The 16,456-nt window shown below is 40.4% G+C and overlaps 1 protein-coding gene across 1 annotated transcript in view; it reads left to right on the top strand.

Moving 5' to 3' along the window:
* Positions 1–16,456, top strand: part of LOC138742667 (sodium/hydrogen exchanger 9-like) — a 391,181-nt gene that overhangs the window by 123,453 nt on the left and 251,272 nt on the right. Inside the window, exon 7 of the mRNA XM_069897383.1 lies at positions 10,805–10,943. Within this exon, the coding sequence (XP_069753484.1) occupies positions 10,805–10,943 (139 nt within the window). The remainder of the gene's footprint in view (positions 1–10,804; positions 10,944–16,456) is intronic.

Genomic DNA, 16,456 nt, shown 5'->3' with positions numbered 1-16,456 from the left:
AATGTGGGCTTTCTCAGGTCGGCAACTTGGCTAGCAAGGTTTTGTTGGGCCGAAGGGCCTGGTTCCATGCTGTATAATCAGGGCGGCATTTTTAGGGTAGTGGTTAGCGCAACACTGTTACAGCACCAGCGAACTGGGTTCGAATCTGCTGCTCTCTGCAGGGCATTTGGACGTTCTCCCCGTGCCTCCGTGGGTTTCCTCTGGGTGCTCCAGTTTCTTCCCACTCTTCGAAAAGGTACAGGGCTTGTAGGTTGATCGGTTGAAATTGGGCAGCGTGGGCTCGTGGGCCAGAAGGGCCTGTTGCTGCACTGTATGTCCAAATTATAAATTATAAATAAATCTGATGTTGAGCTTTGTTAGCCCCTATTTTGCTCAGTGTTGTGGGTCCTTATAATTTTCTCTCTAGCTTCTGTCAGAACTATAATTTCTCCTAAGTTTCAAAGGTAATTTCCCATTGAAGGGTTAAAATTCTGGTTTTTTAAAAAAAAAATAAAAGCTGTCAGGGCAGCTCGAAAGAAATTAATGTTGAGAAAAAGGTTAAAGAATAGGATCGGAGGGACATCAGAAGCCTTATTAAAATCTATTTTGTCAGCTGGTTCTCATTAACTCCAGTATACATCAGCTCTTGTTGTCTTCTTGATGCAGTTATCCATCAGTGTCTCACCTCCTCAGCTTTTTTTCAGAAGGGATAGCTTGGTTTGCATGAGATTTAAGACAGCCTTTTCAATTACCTGCTAAAAAGGGTGCTTTGTGCTTGTATGTCATGCTTTGGAAAGGAAGGAAGCAGAATAGCTGTGCATTCTTGAAATGGACACTGTGGCTCAAGTCCACAAATCACCAGGTATCAACAAAAAGGGTGTGCATTTCAGTTTTCACTTCCTTGCTGGCCTCGAAATGAGATGCATGCTAAAACCTATGAAGAACGTAGGTGCAGCTGGCTGCTTACATCAAAATACTCAAAGCGTTGGAAATCTGAAATAAAAGCAGGAATCGCTAGCAAGTCAGGTGCCTTCTGTGGAGTGAGAAACAAGAGTTAATCTTTCAGTTTGGTGGCCTGTCATCATAGGTTGCCATGGTACTTTTATTTTATTTAGACATTCAGCACAGTAATAAGGCACTTTTGGCCTACAAGTAGGTGTCCCGCAAATACACCGATTAGCCTACAGCGCCCGTCCATTTTGGAAGGGAGGGTGGAAACTGGAGGGCCCAGAGGAAATTTACGCAGACACAGCGAGAACGTACAAACTCCTTGCAGACAGTGGTGGATTAGAACCCGGGTCGATGGTGCTGTAATAGTATTAACAAGAACATCTTTATGGTTTGCCATTCACTTGGCATTTTGGCGGGGGTGGGGGGGGGGAGGGAAGAAGTGGGATCTGAGACAAACTCAAGATCCTTCGTCGGTTGGGATATGATGCTCAATTGAAAATGGTGAGTTGAAATGTACCTTTGGCTGAAAAGTGCATTTTCTTCAGGAAGGGTACCTAGAATACAAAGAAAGTTTGAGTAGACTGGGCCTTTATTCATTGGAGCGTAGAAGGTTGAGAGGGGATTTGTTAGAGGTATATAAAAATTATGAGGGGAATAGATAGAGTAGATGTGAATAGGCTCTTCCCCTTTAGGGAAGGTGAGATTGGAACAAGGGGTCATAAGTTAAGGGTTAGGGGGCAAAAAATTTGAAATAACATGAGAGGAAGCTTCTTCACTCAGAGACTAGGAAGTCCATTCCTCCTGATTGTGCATCCACTGAGCTGGTCAGTTGTGTATTCTCCTTGATCTAATATTATATCAGCTGATTGACCTTTCCATTCAAGTCCACGTTCATCAATAATGAGATGAACTCCAGCGTTCTTGATCCACTTGACGGATGACGACATAAGCTTCTTCATTAAAGATGATGCTAAACATAGGCTGCAGCTGACTGGATATTACTTACCATCATCCTCTTCTTCCTCCCCCTCTTCTTTCTCCTTCTCCACTTTCTCCTTCTTCTCCTCCTCCTTCCTTGGGATCATGGAATACTTGCTTCTACTCCACTTCTAAGTGGAAGATTCTCGTTCCTGGATTCTTTAGCGGTTTTGATGTAATCTTTTCAGACTGAGTTCTTGGTCCAATGGCAAAGAGGTTCAGGCCAATTAGAGGCCTGCTCTTCTACAATGAATTAACACATGTTGGTGACACAGTGGGTACCACTGACACGAAAACATGCAGAAGTCTCTAAAGCCATTCATGGTATTAATAAACTGTGAAACTTTGTGACCTGAAAATTGAGCTTTTATTAATGAATTTCCAGATTAAAGTATGCCTTTCTGATCATATTTCAAGGAGTTGAAATTTTAATAATTGCTTAAAAATTATGCCAGAAGCAAAACGTTCCAGATTTCAACAAGGTTTTGATGTTTGATTGAAGCAAAGTGAAACATAAATATTTTGTCAGTACCAAAACTTTAACTTAATCAAAGCCGCCCCTCCATAATAGACAGTCCAGGATCAGACTTTAGTGGATCTTAAGATCAGCCGGACTGTAAAGTGGATATCCAACTATCGAGCCACTTCTCTCTGTTTAAAATTGGGCTTCAGCTCTGATCAGCTCCTCCAGAGCAGCTGCATTTAGAATTTATTTTATTTCCCCTATCATCTAACAAATTCAATTCATTAAACATTACATGTTGTTCTCTTTTTTTTTTGGAAAACTTTACTGCCAGCAAAGCTAATTTGTAAAGCATAAAAACCAATAAAAATCATCTCATTTAATAAATGGGCTGTTGGCGAGTATTGAACAATTCAGTGCAAGGCATATGGGTTCATAAATAATCCACTTTCTGACAATCTGTGCAACTAGTATCTGCAGATTGCATCTTTAATGAAGAAGTTTATGCAACCATCTTACAAGTGGATCAAGAACGCTAGAATTTATCTCATTATTAGATTAGAGAAGGAGCATTGAATAGTGTTGGTTTATAAGTGCTTGCAGCTATGTGAAAACAGGTCTGCGTTTTCTCTGACTTGTAAACAAAAGAGGAATATATTTGCCAACGTGTGTGGATTAGAGGCTGTTTATTCTAGTGGTTACTGCAGTCCTGTTTAATATGGACATGAATAAATACAAGTAGATTTGTAACTATCCAGAGTTCTGAACTTTGTTTTGTTTATTGTGGAGAAAATCACAAATTAGCCACAGTGATGCCATGCTTTGGCTCCGTGAGACGTAGAAATTTCATTAGGGTGAGTCTGACTGTTTTTTCACTGGACCTCAGAAAGACTTACATCTGGCAATCTCCCAGATAAACAGCTGTCACGGTTAGCGTGACACTGTTACAGCGCCAATGACCCAGGTTCGTATCCAGCGTTGTCTGTATGGAGTATATATATTCTCCCTGTGTCTGCATGGGTTTCTCCAGGTGCTCCAGTTTCTTCCCACCCTCCAAAACGTAAGGGTTGTAGGTTAATTTGGGTGAAATCAGGCGGCACAGGTTTGAATGGCCAGAATTGCCTTCTACCATGTGTGCTAAAGCACTATATACATATTTGGATGTGCTGTATATATGTTTGGATGTGCTCGGACACACCCCTCGCTGTCAGAGCCTGAGGCTCCTCCCACTGACCCCTGAATAAAGGCGACTGTGCCACAGTCCCCTCCTTAGTCCAGGGCAGTCAACCAGCATGGACGGTCATCCATTCTGTAGTGAGTAAAAGCCGATCAGTTTCTCTACAACTTCTAGTCTTTGAAGTTATTGATGGTGCGTCACCGTGCTGTAAATAATATTCAAAAATGTCAATTTAAACTCAGCTTTGGTCTAAAGTTTATCAGAGATGCACAAAAATGATCAGAATCAGGATTTATTGTCATGAACAAGTCATAAAATTCAATGTTTTGTGGCAGCGTCATAATTGCAGCGTCATAGTGGAGACATACATATTGTAACCATCTTATGACATTACTGTAAAAAATAAAATAAAAACAATTACAATAATAATGCATGAAAAGTTAGGCAGTGTCTTTAGTTCATTGATTATTCAGGAATCTGATGGCAGTGGGGAAAAAGCTGTCTTTGAATCACTGAGTGTTCGTCTTTAGTGGAGGCATGGCCTAGTTGGTTGGGGTCTTTGAGGATAGAGGCTGCTTTTTAAGACCGCCTCATGTAGATGTCCTCAATGGAGTGAAGTCTGGTGCTTGTGTTATCGCCGGCTGAGTTAACAGTTTATTCTTGTCCTGAGATTTGATGTCGCCATGCCAAGCTGTGATGCAACCAGCCAGAATGCTCTCCATGGTACACCTGTAGAAGTTTACAAGAGTCTTCATTGACATACCAAACCGCCTCAGGCACCTCACAAAGTATAGGTGCTGGAGAGCCTTCTTTGTGAATGCATCAATGTGGTGGCTCCAGGATAGATCCTCAGGGATGTTGACAGCCAGGAATTTTAAGTTCTTGACCCCCCTCCACTACTGAGCCCTCGATGAGGACTAGGTTGTGTTCCCCTGACTTCCTCCTGAAGTCCACAATTATCTCCTCGGTTTATTGATCTGAAGATCCTTTTGTTTAGCAAGGAAGCTACAACATAAGTCATTATGTGGATGAGATTGAGGATTTAGGGGTATTGTGGTGCAGGAGAAGGAAAATAAAAGACACTGAACCAGGGACACCCAACAGCAGACTTCAGGAAGTCAGGTGGAGAACTCCTGGTTCTCCAGGTTATGCCACTCAAAACCTGAAGTAACTGGCAGGGCTTAGACAGGCACTTAAAATGCTACATTATAGAAGAATATGGGCTGAATGAGGGCAAATGAAATCAGCGTAGATGGGGGATAAAAGCTCGATGTGGATGTGGTGAGCTGAAATTCTTTTGCAGAACAGCTTGTCTATGACTTGTATGACATCCTCCATTCATAAGGGTGCACCAACTTTGACCATGAACCTGTCAGAAATATTTGGATCCAGCTTTGCAAAGGATGTCAGCCAGGTCTCTGGGAAACCTAAAAGTCATGGGTCCCTGATTGATCTACATCAGAGAGATTGGTCACCCAATCACACAAAAGTCAGGTCATGTGACAACAGTGTTAGACTGAAGCCTCCTCATAATTGTTTTACTTCATTTTCAAAATAACTAACTCTTGGTTGGGAGATTTGAAAGCAAACGGCTACAAAATTAAAATGGATTATTTGTAAGTAATGTTGATACATTTTTGTGATCTAAGTAATGGACAGGAAGATTGGGAAGTTATATGAAAGAGACAATTTTAGTTTGGAGGAAGAAGAGCACACCAGCCTAACTGAATGACACGTTTTGTCAATTTATTCCTTTAGTCCAGACTGACTCGTTGCCTTTGGTTGATTTGCACACTTTTCACGGTGAATAATTCAAGTGATCTATTAAATTTAGTTTGGCGTTTCACCGTAATCTCAAAGGGGAAGAGAATTTTCAATGATTCTGGCTGATTTGTTGGAGGCTTAACTTCTCGCTGTGTGGGGATGATGAAAGCTAGTTTGCAATTTTCGGTGAGAAATGTGCCCTTAAAAGAAGAAGAAAAAAAATGAAAGACAATCTATGCTGTAGTTTTACCCTGGATTTCACTGCCGTGAATTTCATTCAAGCTTCTCATTATCATGGTTTGTGCGCCAGATGTGCTCCACAACGCACTGGGGAATAGAAGGCCAAGATGTACTCCACAATGTACTGGGGAAGAGATGGCCAAGATGTGCTCCACAACGCACTGGGGAAGAGAAGGCCAAGATGTGCTCCACAAAGCACTGGGGAAGAGAAGGCCAAGATGTGCTCCACAAAGCACTGGGAAAGAGAAGGCCAAGATGTGCTCCACAACGCACTGGGGAAGAGAAGGCCAAGATGTGCTCCACAAAGCACTGGGGAAGAGAAGGCCAAGATGTGCTGCACAATGCACTGGGGAAGAGAAGGTCAAGATGTGCTCCACAACGCACTGGGGAAGAGAAGGCCAAGATGTGTTCCACAAAGCACTGGGGAAGAGAAGGCCAAGATGTGCTCCACAAAGCACTGGGGAAGAGAAGGCCAAGATGTGCTCCACAACGCACTGGGGAAGAGAAGGCCAAAATGTTCTCCACAAGAGAAGGCTAAGATGCTTCATTTCACTCCTTAAATTGTAATAAACAATGCCTTGAACAAAATGAGGAATCATTAATCAAGCAGAGAATAGAGTGCCAATATTCATCTGTTCAAATCTCATTCCCAATCACTCTTGATCCCAGCCATGAAGACTGACTTTAAGTCCAATAAATTATTATAAATAGATTATATCAATCCACCATGAAAATACAACTGTAAGTTAAAAAATAGATCAAGAATATTAGTATTTATAATACACGGGAAATCAGAAAACTTAGATTGATCAAAATGTCTAATTTGTAAACATCCCCCAAAATGTCTGTTAGAAAGATTAAATTTGACTGTTAATTGTTCAAAAGAGGCTAAATTATCTTAAATAAAGAGATCATTAAAATTTTAGATGCCCAATCTATGCCATTCCTTGAAACCTGCATCTAGCAAGGACAGCTGAAAAAGGTACTTATCTATAATAGGACTAGCCAAGGAAAAATCATTAAGCCCAAAGAATTTCCTAATTTGAGCCCGTATTCTCAACCTATTTCTCATTAATAAATTATGTGTCAATGTAGAGAAGGAAAACGGTAAAAAGGATCCTAAAATTGCCAACATAGAGGTTTTCTTTGGAGAACTGCAGTTCCATTTCTACCCTAGTGGGGCAATTCCATGACTTATCCTAATGTAATAATACAAGAAAATTATGTATGTTAATCGCCAAATAGTAAAATCTAAAATCTGGAAGTGATAATCCTCCATTCCTTGAAGTCTTTGAAGATGGGCTTTGCTTATACATGGTTTCTTCCCATGCTATATGTAGGTAGAAATAACCAAATCTAGTGAACTGAAAAAAGATTTGAGAATAAAAATTGGTAACACTTCAAAGAGATACAGAAATGTCAGTAAAATGTTAATTTTAATTGAATTAATATGACCCATCATTGTAATAGAAAAGGGTAACCGATAATAGTAGTTTAATCTTATTGAGTAATACCAAACAATTCTCTCATTTGATGCTGAAAAAGCATTTGATTGGGTGGAATGGGAGTATCTATTTGCTATATTAGGAAAATGTAATTTTTTATTAACTGGATTAAGTTATTGTACTCATGCCTTACGTTGTTGATTTGCTCTAACTTACAGCAATTGAAAAGGTTTAGTCTTAATAGAGGAACATGGCAGGGTTGCCTGCTGAGTCCTTTGTTTTTTTGATATAGTACTATTGGAGATAGTTTTTTGATATAGTACTGTTGGAGAGCAACAGTGTGTTAATCTCCAATAGTATAGAGAATTTCAAGATATAATTAGAGGAATTGAACATAAAGTATCACTTTATGCAGTTGACTTATTGCTTTTTATTTAAAATCCTGAAGTTTCTATACAAAAATATTAGTTTTGTTTGATCAATTTAGCCAGATTTCAGGTTATAAATTAAATTTACAACTTTTACCCTCAAAACGTGCTTTTGCAGGTTATTCCAATTTTTGGTTTCAAATAGAGAAAGATCAATTCCAATTTTTAGGAATTACAATTGCAAAGAGTTACAAAAATTTAGTGGAAGAGAATTTTTTGGTATTACTCCTCTCAGTCCTCAATGACCAAATCCCTATCCTGTGTTCATGCCCCAAGTTATACTCTCTCCAGTCAGAGGAGATAGTTTCTAAGTGTCCACTCTGACAACTTAACATCCCCTCTAAGAACTGTTCTGCCCTTTATCTAATACATTGTTCACACCAGTACAATCCCCCAGAATGCCATTGGCCATTATCTTCAGCCATTCCTCCAGCATTTCTGTGTGTGTTTTACTATAATAACAGCACTTGCAAACTGTTATGTTTCACGCCATTATCTTATTTAGCAATGTTTTGAGTGGTGCCTTTTGGACCTGGAAGTGTTTATTAAGATGTGGGAACAGTGGGGAAAGCCTTTCATTTTTTTTCCCCTGAAGCCTGCCTCAGCGATGATATTTCTTAAAGAATCTTTAACAAAAAGTGCCATTGTGACTAAATTGAATCAGGTGTGGGATATTCAATTGCTCAAGCTTATTCTTCCATACAATATGAAGATGGCTGACTTGCACCTTGCTCTGTCCTGATAAAAATTTACCAATTAAACAGCTTGATATATAATGATTTCAACTTCTGTGTATCAATGTATGTTCACTGTCCTGATAATTTAAACATTTATGCCATATAGAGGTATACAAAATTATAGATAGAGTACATGCAAACAGGCTTTTATCACTGAGGTTAAGATAAAAACCAGCAGACATGGATTAAGGGTGAAAGGGGAGAAGTTTAAAGGAAACATAAGCAGGAAATTCTTCTAGCAGAGAGTGGTGGGAGTGTGGAACAAGCTGACAGTTGAATCGGTAAATACAGGCTCAAATTTGTCATTTCAGAAATATTTGGTACATGCATGGGAGGGTTATAGAAGGATATAGTCCAGGTATAGATCAGTAGGACTAGGCATAAAAATAGTTTGACACAGCCTAAAAGGCCCTGTTTCTGTGCTGTTGTTGTTCTATCAGCTTGTGCTATCGAAACTGAACATTGTATTAGAGATAGGGTTTTTGAATCAAGAGTAAGAATTCTGTTTCCATTGAAATAAAAGCCAACATTTCCTTCAGCATTTTAATTCCAAGTATACCTGTTCTCTAACAGTTCTATCAAGATCAAGATTTAATTTATTTGTCATAGTAATAAAACAGTGTTCTATGTGACAGATTATGTGGTGTTTGTATTGTATATAGATATGTTTTTGGGAGATAAATTGGGAAAGGTTTGTTAGAGTAGGTCACATACAAACAATTTAAAACAGATCATTTAAAATGCTGGAGCTCTGTTCATGCTAGACAGGCCATTGCAAAAGCGTTGGAGAGTGCCCAAGAGACTTCACTAATGAATTGTTGTTTACAAAAAGGCAACAGATGAAAGAAAATTGTCGGAGTCGCAGGCCGTCTAGAGTGAAACTTGCTGTTCTAAGGGGGCCATATGGTTTTTGCAAGCAGAGAGAGTAAAACAGGCTTTCTCTGAGAGAGAGAGAGAGAGAGAGAGAGGGAGAGGGAGGGAATTCAGTTCTGCAGTTTGACAGTCAACAGCAGCAGTTGGCACTGGAACAGGACAAGCTGGCAAGCTTGTGGAAACCCCCATTTGGAAGATGGGTTGTGACTGCTTAGTTCAGCCTGGTCAAAGCCCTTATAGTTCATGCAACAGGAGTGGGCTGGCTGCCTAATGTTTCACTTGAAATAAGAGAAACAAAAATTAACTCTGTGGTGACCTGAAAGAAAAAGGTTATCATCTGGAAAACTCTGATGGGGCAAGTTTCTTCGGTAAGACACTGAAGTAGCTGGTTACAAGGAATCAGTTGTGGGTGTCCAGCGAACAATAAATCTCTCTCTGAAAACTGACAAGAACCTTCCTGAGCAATAACCATGTACCTTTCAAGCACCAAAGCCTGGTGAACTTTATAAATGCAAAATTCTATGCACAGTATAAGAATTGCCTGCAACCAGTGAACTTGGAGGAATGAGAAGTGAGATTGGACTGTGAATCAAAGAACTTTTCTGAACTTACACAGGGGGTTAAATTAGGTTAGTTAAGTGTGATTCTGTTTTCATGTTTAAAGATAATTAAAAGCAACTTTTGTTTAAGTAACTATTTGTCTTGGTCATTATCTATTGCTGCTGGGTTTTGGGGTCCTCTGGGCTCATAACACCTATTACATGAAATTCCCTCTGCCTTCTGGAAGGCAAACAAATTCGCCACTGGCAGAAATTGCCTAAGCGTCTCTTATATTTTTTACAGTTAGAGAAAGAGAAGCTAAAGAGAAATCCCCCCCCACCCCCCCACCCCCAAATCACCAGGTGTCTGTAGATTCACCTCCAGTGCTTCCACAACCTTTGCAACCACCCAGAGTCCAGTCCAAACCATTGGCAATCCTAGCTCCAGATCTAAACCTCTGACACAGTCAGGGACCATTCAGCACCCTCGGCACCTCCTCACATCCTGGTTCTGATACCTGGTACTCCTCCGGCTGGTTTGAGCCAGTCTCCAGCAATCCGTTGTGAGTCTCCCGACAGCAGTCTCCAGCAGTCTGCAGCTTCCGGAGTTTCTCGCCTTGAGTCGACAGCAGCCCGCCGCTTGTATCTTATTTAACAAAGGATATGCTGATGGTAGAGATGGTTCAGAGGAGATTCACAAGCACAATTCTGGGAATGAAAAGCTTATAATATGAGCATTTGACAGCCTTTGTCCTGTGTTCATTGGAATTTAGGAAAATGAGGAGGGATCTCATTGAAGCATTTTGAATGTTTAAGACATCAGAGTAGATGTAGAAAGGTTATTTCCCTTGGTGTTAGAATCAAGGACAAGAAGGCACAACTTCAGGATTGAAGGGCACCAACTGAGGACAGAGATGCGGAGGAATTTCTTTAGCCAAATGGTAGTGAATCTGTGCAATGTGTTGCAGAGGTTGTAGAGGCCAAGTTGTTGGGTGTATTTAAGGCAGAGATTGATAGGCCATTGATTAGCCTATGGGAACAAAGCAGGGCAGTGGGGCTGAGTGGGAAAATAAATCAGCTCATGATTGAGCAGTGGGACAGACTCCATGGGCTGAATAGCCTATTTCTTAGACTTATGGTGTTATCATTTGCTTACATGTGAATCCTGTGGTCTGTTGCTTTGTCTTGACTCTAGTGTAATCCTAACAATCCTTATTTTCTTTTTGATAGCTCCATATCCATCTACAGCCCAAAGGACAATTCCCACATGTTTGATGCTACTGCTTTCTTTACATCTGTGGGGAACTTTGCCTGGATCTTTGCTGGTTCGTTTGCCATGGGCTCAGCATTTGGTGTTGTCACGGCTTTGATATCCTTTCAATACTAGTAAGAAGAGTATAGAGTTTTCTCTGAGTGGAGCTGATCATTCAATTTTAACACCTTAATTTCAAACTAAAAGCTAATCAGAATGGAACTCTGTAATTCATCCCATTTGCATTTGTGATTGGTTTGGTTTCTAACCTAATGATAAGTGTCCAGTGTATTCACAAGAGTGTGATAATTTGTATGAAGAAATACTGACAGAAATAATATTTTCAAATTAAATTTTCAGACACAGGTGAGCAATGTACAACTTCTGTAGGTGATGAATAATGTGTGGGCAATGAGAATTCCTCTGAACTTCCAGTTTTCCTGCACGCTTTATTTGCATTCAGAAACCTACTGTGAAACTTCTGATTATCTCCTGTGTTATCAGTTCACCTAAAGTCTTTGACAGAGCACAATGGAATATCCATTTGTCCCTTCAGACACCCAGCTTAGTTTAGACCACAAATCAATAGTGACCATTATACAGAAACAAATATAGAGAAAGGTGACGGTAAAGTCCAAGGCAAAAGTTTAGGATGCAGCGAAGCAACATAAATTAGAAACTTTTTTTAAAATCACCAAGATTGGATGTTAAAGGATTGAAATATCTTAAAGATTCAAGGTATGTCAGTGACATCAAAAAAGATCAAGCCAGTCTCATCCCATGTCTCAGATTTTGGTTCATAAATGACAACACCTCAAATGGTCATTCAAATGATTTTAAAATGTGAAAATGATTTCTATCCCTTCTTCCTTTTAGGTAAATGAGTTCTCGATCCTGATCACTTTTGAGTTAAAAGTACTTCACCGACTACTCTCTAATCATACATGTTGATGGATTATATTCTAGCTGTTTTTCCCATTTGTTGCTCACTGTGTAAAAAGAAAACGGATCATTCCTATAGACACTTGCTAGCTCCATCATTTTTGTACACCTCAATTAGTAACAGAGCTATACATCATGAAAACAGGTCCTTTGACTCAATTCGTCCATGGTCATCAATTTTATACAGGAACACAATCCTTTATCCCTTGAGGGATAGTGTGTTCCGAATTTCGGATTTTTCCGGATTCCAGAAAGCCAGATTTAAGCCACCCGAATTGTGCTGCCGTATCCACCCCCACCCCCTTCCAGTCGCCCTGCTGTCTTCCTCCTCACCCACCTGACTCGCGTTGCCGGTCTATCGCCTGCCCAACTCACACTGCTGGTCTCCTGGCCGCCCGACTCGCGGTGCCGGTCTCCCCCCCTGTCCGACTTGCGCTGCCAGTCTCCCGCAGCCAGGTCCATCACTGGCTCTCCAACCTCCCATCCAATAAAGAAGGCGGGCAATATTATAAAGGGCTCCCATCACCCTGATCACAACCTCTTTTGGGTCGAAGGTACAGATGCTTTAGGTGTTGAACCACCAGGTTCAAGAACAATTTCTTTCCGATGGCTTTCAGGCTTTTGAACTTCCCTTGTTACACTAGTCATGGAAGGACATTCAACTTCACTAAAGGATTGTCTGCACAATGGTAACTGAATATTATCTATCCTTTATATTTATTATTACCTCTTTTTCAATTTAATTCAATGTACACTGTTAGAGTTTCTATGAGAGGTGTCTTTTAGCTGCAGCAGTTGAGAATTTCAGTGCATGTGCAATGTATATGAGAACAAACTAATTATCATAAATATAATAAAGGAATGGTTAGTGATTCAGGGAGCAAAGATAAAAAATATCAGGCGAATAATGTCAAATTTCAATTAAAGGCAAGAATCTTGTTGGAAGAATATGGGTGCAGAATGGAGATTCACAAATATATTCCAGATGTAAGATGGGAGTAAAATGACAGCAAACATAAAGATACATAACCCACTTTTTGGGCCTGAGGTACCTGAATAAAATGGTGGGAGGGAGTGGGGGAAGGGGTGGGAGAGGAGCACAGCTCCACTGGCAATAAATAGGTGGATAAGGGAGGGAGGGCACACCAGCAAATGGGGAGGAGGGATGGCTCTGTAAGATGGTAACGCTCTGCATGCCTGCTCCTGGGAAAATCTGAGTTGCTCCAGCAGGTGGTGGCATTGTGGGTTTATATTCCTCCTATCCACAACATTGTTGAATGGTCAACAGGAAGTCAGAGTACACCTTTCCATCGTAGGAGGGAGCTGGCAGGTTGCATCATGAGCTTTGTCACAGTTTGGTAGGGAGATAGCTGGGCTATCAGGCTGGGAATGGGAACCAGCAGGTTCCACGTGAACAGTCAAGCACTTTCCTGGAGTTTCATATGAGAAACATCTGTACCCCCTTGAGTCCCATTCAGCCACAAACCGGACTGCCCTGATTGGGAGGTTCACAACTTCTCAGCCGAAAGGGGGAGCTGATGACTTTTGTGCTCTATTACTAACCTATGAACCAAGGGGCAAAAATCCCACTGAACTATGGAAGACAGACCAAATTTTACTATGCTTCTGAAGATTTTGGTATAATCTTTACAGTTGCATGGGAGCACTGATCCTGCAGAAATGTGTGAGTGAGTTGTCCCCCTCTTTCAGTCTCTTTGTGTTGTCTCTGTATGCCTTTTCTGGTAGCTTGCCCTATCTCTTAGATTTCAACAACTATCTCCTTCATTATCTGTGTGTCTCTCTCTCTCTCTCTCTGTTTAATCCCTGTTGCTCTCGTGTTTTCATTGTCACTCTTACTCAGTTCCCACAGAACTCACTATGCATTGAAGAGACAGCACCCCACCCTATGACTAGACGCATTGCGGCCATTGTCCTTGTCTCCACGATGTGGCAATACCAGCCTTTACAAATGCCCACTGTGCCAGCTGGTAATTTGTTTCGATTGCTGGATCATTTGGAAAATAAAACATGCAAATATCCAGACTGGTTCTTTGATCATTTAATTTATTTGCATTTCCCTTGGTTCCCTCCACAGCAGAAGAAGCAGCGTGATCCTCGTCTACTTGCTATTTCTGAAAGAACTTTCTATTTCTCCATTTTTTTGCAAAATGATGCCGGAGTGTGGTCAAGGTTCTACTAGTGTCACGTAACACTACATTTAGAATGTAACATGCATGAAATTCTCTAACCTGTCTACCGTGAGGCAGACAGAATCGCCACTTTGTCCAATGACTGCTGGCCTTTAAGTGGCTCATCAAAGAAAGCTCAAGGTGGGATGTGGGTGGAAAGAAAAAGTTTGAAAACCACTGTTTTAATGTACTTCATTGACTCGTCAACTCCAAAGGAAATGGGGCAATGACAATTTTTCTCAAGCAAAATATTTCAATTGGGTCCAGAGCAGTGATTCTTAACCTTCCTTTCCCACTCAAGTACACCTTAAGCAATCCCTTACTATTCACAGAGCACCGATAGGCATAGGGAATACAAAAGTGGGTATGAGAGTGGAAAGAAAAAGGTTGAGAACCACTGATGTACAATGATACTTAATTTTTTTCCCCCCAATCCACAGATTTTAATTCAGGGCCCTTTATACAAACCTGTGCTTGGTTTTTATCCATCACACTGCACAGTATTGCATTTTATCTCCATTGTTCCAATTGGTCTACATCTGATTGCAGTTACTTTTTTCCCTATCAAGAAAAAGATTCTTGAGATGAGGATGGTCTGAATTTTGCGGTCAGTGGAAAATAGCCTGCTAACATGGAAGAAAGCATTCCACATAAATTTAATGATCTCTGTGGTGCAGCATTCTGAGCTGTCAGTTTGAAGGATTTTCTGGTCTCCAGGAGGATTGGCATTAAAAATCAAGTGCAGGTTCAGCAACTCATCACAAGGAGGAGTTCCTTCAGGCATTAAATCAGGAAGTAAAAACAAAGACTTTTTAGAGAGATACAGCACAATTGCAGGCCCTTCCAGCCCATGCCACCCAATACACTCATGTAACAAATCAATCAACTACTTGGTACATCTTTAGAACGTGGGAGGAAACCGGAGCACCCGGAGGAAACCCACGCCATCACAGAGAGTATGTATAAACTCCCACAGACAACTCCGAATTCAAACCTATGTCACTGGCATTGTAATAGCGTTGCACTAACTGGTCTTGATAGTTCAACGGCAAGATGTAAATGTTTCAAAAATAATAGGTTTATTTTAATCCAGGATGACTGACATCACCTGATAATGCGGGAACTAACAATTTCTGAGAATTAACTTCATTAAGATTTTCCACTTTACAGGAAGAAGTGAATCTGTTGCATTGTTCAAGTGAACCGGGCGTGGACTTGAAGGGCCGACATGGCCTGTTTCCACGCTGTAAACAGTTATATGGTTATAGTTATATGTTAGAGAGTTTGAATTCAAGATTAGAACATCAAGATTGAAGCTGAAATATAGCAAATAGTTTAAAGAACATACAAGATCTTTTATAGTTACGGTGGCACAGTTAGCGCAACGCTGTTATAGCACCAGTGATCGGGACTGGTGTTCGAATCCTGCGCTGTAAGGAGTTTGTAAGTTCTCCCCTATCTTCATGGGTTTTCCCTGGGGCCTCCGGTTTCCTCCCACTTCAAAATGTACTGGGGATTGTAGGTCATTTGGGTGTAATTGGGTAGCACAGGTTTGTGGACTGAAAGGGCCTGTTACCATGATGCATGTCTAAATATTTTTAAAAGTTAATATTTTTTTAAAGTGCTGACTAAGTATGTGTGTGAATGACAAAAACAGCATACACTTAATTAATTTAGGGTCTGCGAAGTTATACATCAGTAATTCCAGCCTAATATTCCATTTAAGGCTCATTAATACCTCGAGCCATAAAGCATTACAAATTTAATATCTTTCACACCAAGTTAAGTGCATGAATATGTGAGGTTTGTATCAGATCACTGATTTCTGGAGATTATAATGGTGAATGTGGCAAAGCAACAAACTGTGTTGGGTTAGTAAATTGCTGACAGCTATAATAGATTTTAACTTGCATGTCCTTACACCAGAAATCACTCTCAATGTCATATTGCAATAATGTCAAACATGAGCAGCTTCTCCATCATTATAACTGCAAATCCAGACTATTCTGTAAACTCTGAATTGGAGAGTGACTGTCCTATCCTGTTCATTCCAGATTTTAATGTAAATTGTGAACAGCAATGGCCTTAATACTCAAGCCTGTGAAATTTAATACACAATAATTGTCTGGAAACCTCATCATAGAAATGGGGGGAAAAAATCCTATAAATATGTAGAAAATAATGAGGCAGAAATTCATTTTTTTGTCACATGCACTGGATCTGCATTAAACTCCCCTCTGGAATTCAATTACATCAACTTCAATCAAATTGAATTTCACAAAGGGAATACACCATATTTTCCATTTACTGTGTGTAACTGAGAATACCTTAAATCAGTGGTTCTCATCCATTCTCTTTCCACTCATATACCACTTTAAGTATTCCCTATGCCATCGGTGCTCTGTGATTAGTAAAGGATTGCTTATATTAAGGTGGTATGTGCGTGGAAAGAAAAAGGTTTTAATTGCACCTATCGACTTGTTATGTGCACGGTTTCAT

The sequence above is a fragment of the Narcine bancroftii genome, chromosome 9, assembly GCF_036971445.1.
Source record: "Narcine bancroftii isolate sNarBan1 chromosome 9, sNarBan1.hap1, whole genome shotgun sequence".
Taxonomy (NCBI): domain Eukaryota; kingdom Metazoa; phylum Chordata; class Chondrichthyes; order Torpediniformes; family Narcinidae; genus Narcine; species Narcine bancroftii.
Note: the sequence above shows the minus strand (reverse complement) of the source record. Positions and strands in the feature narration are given on the sequence as shown.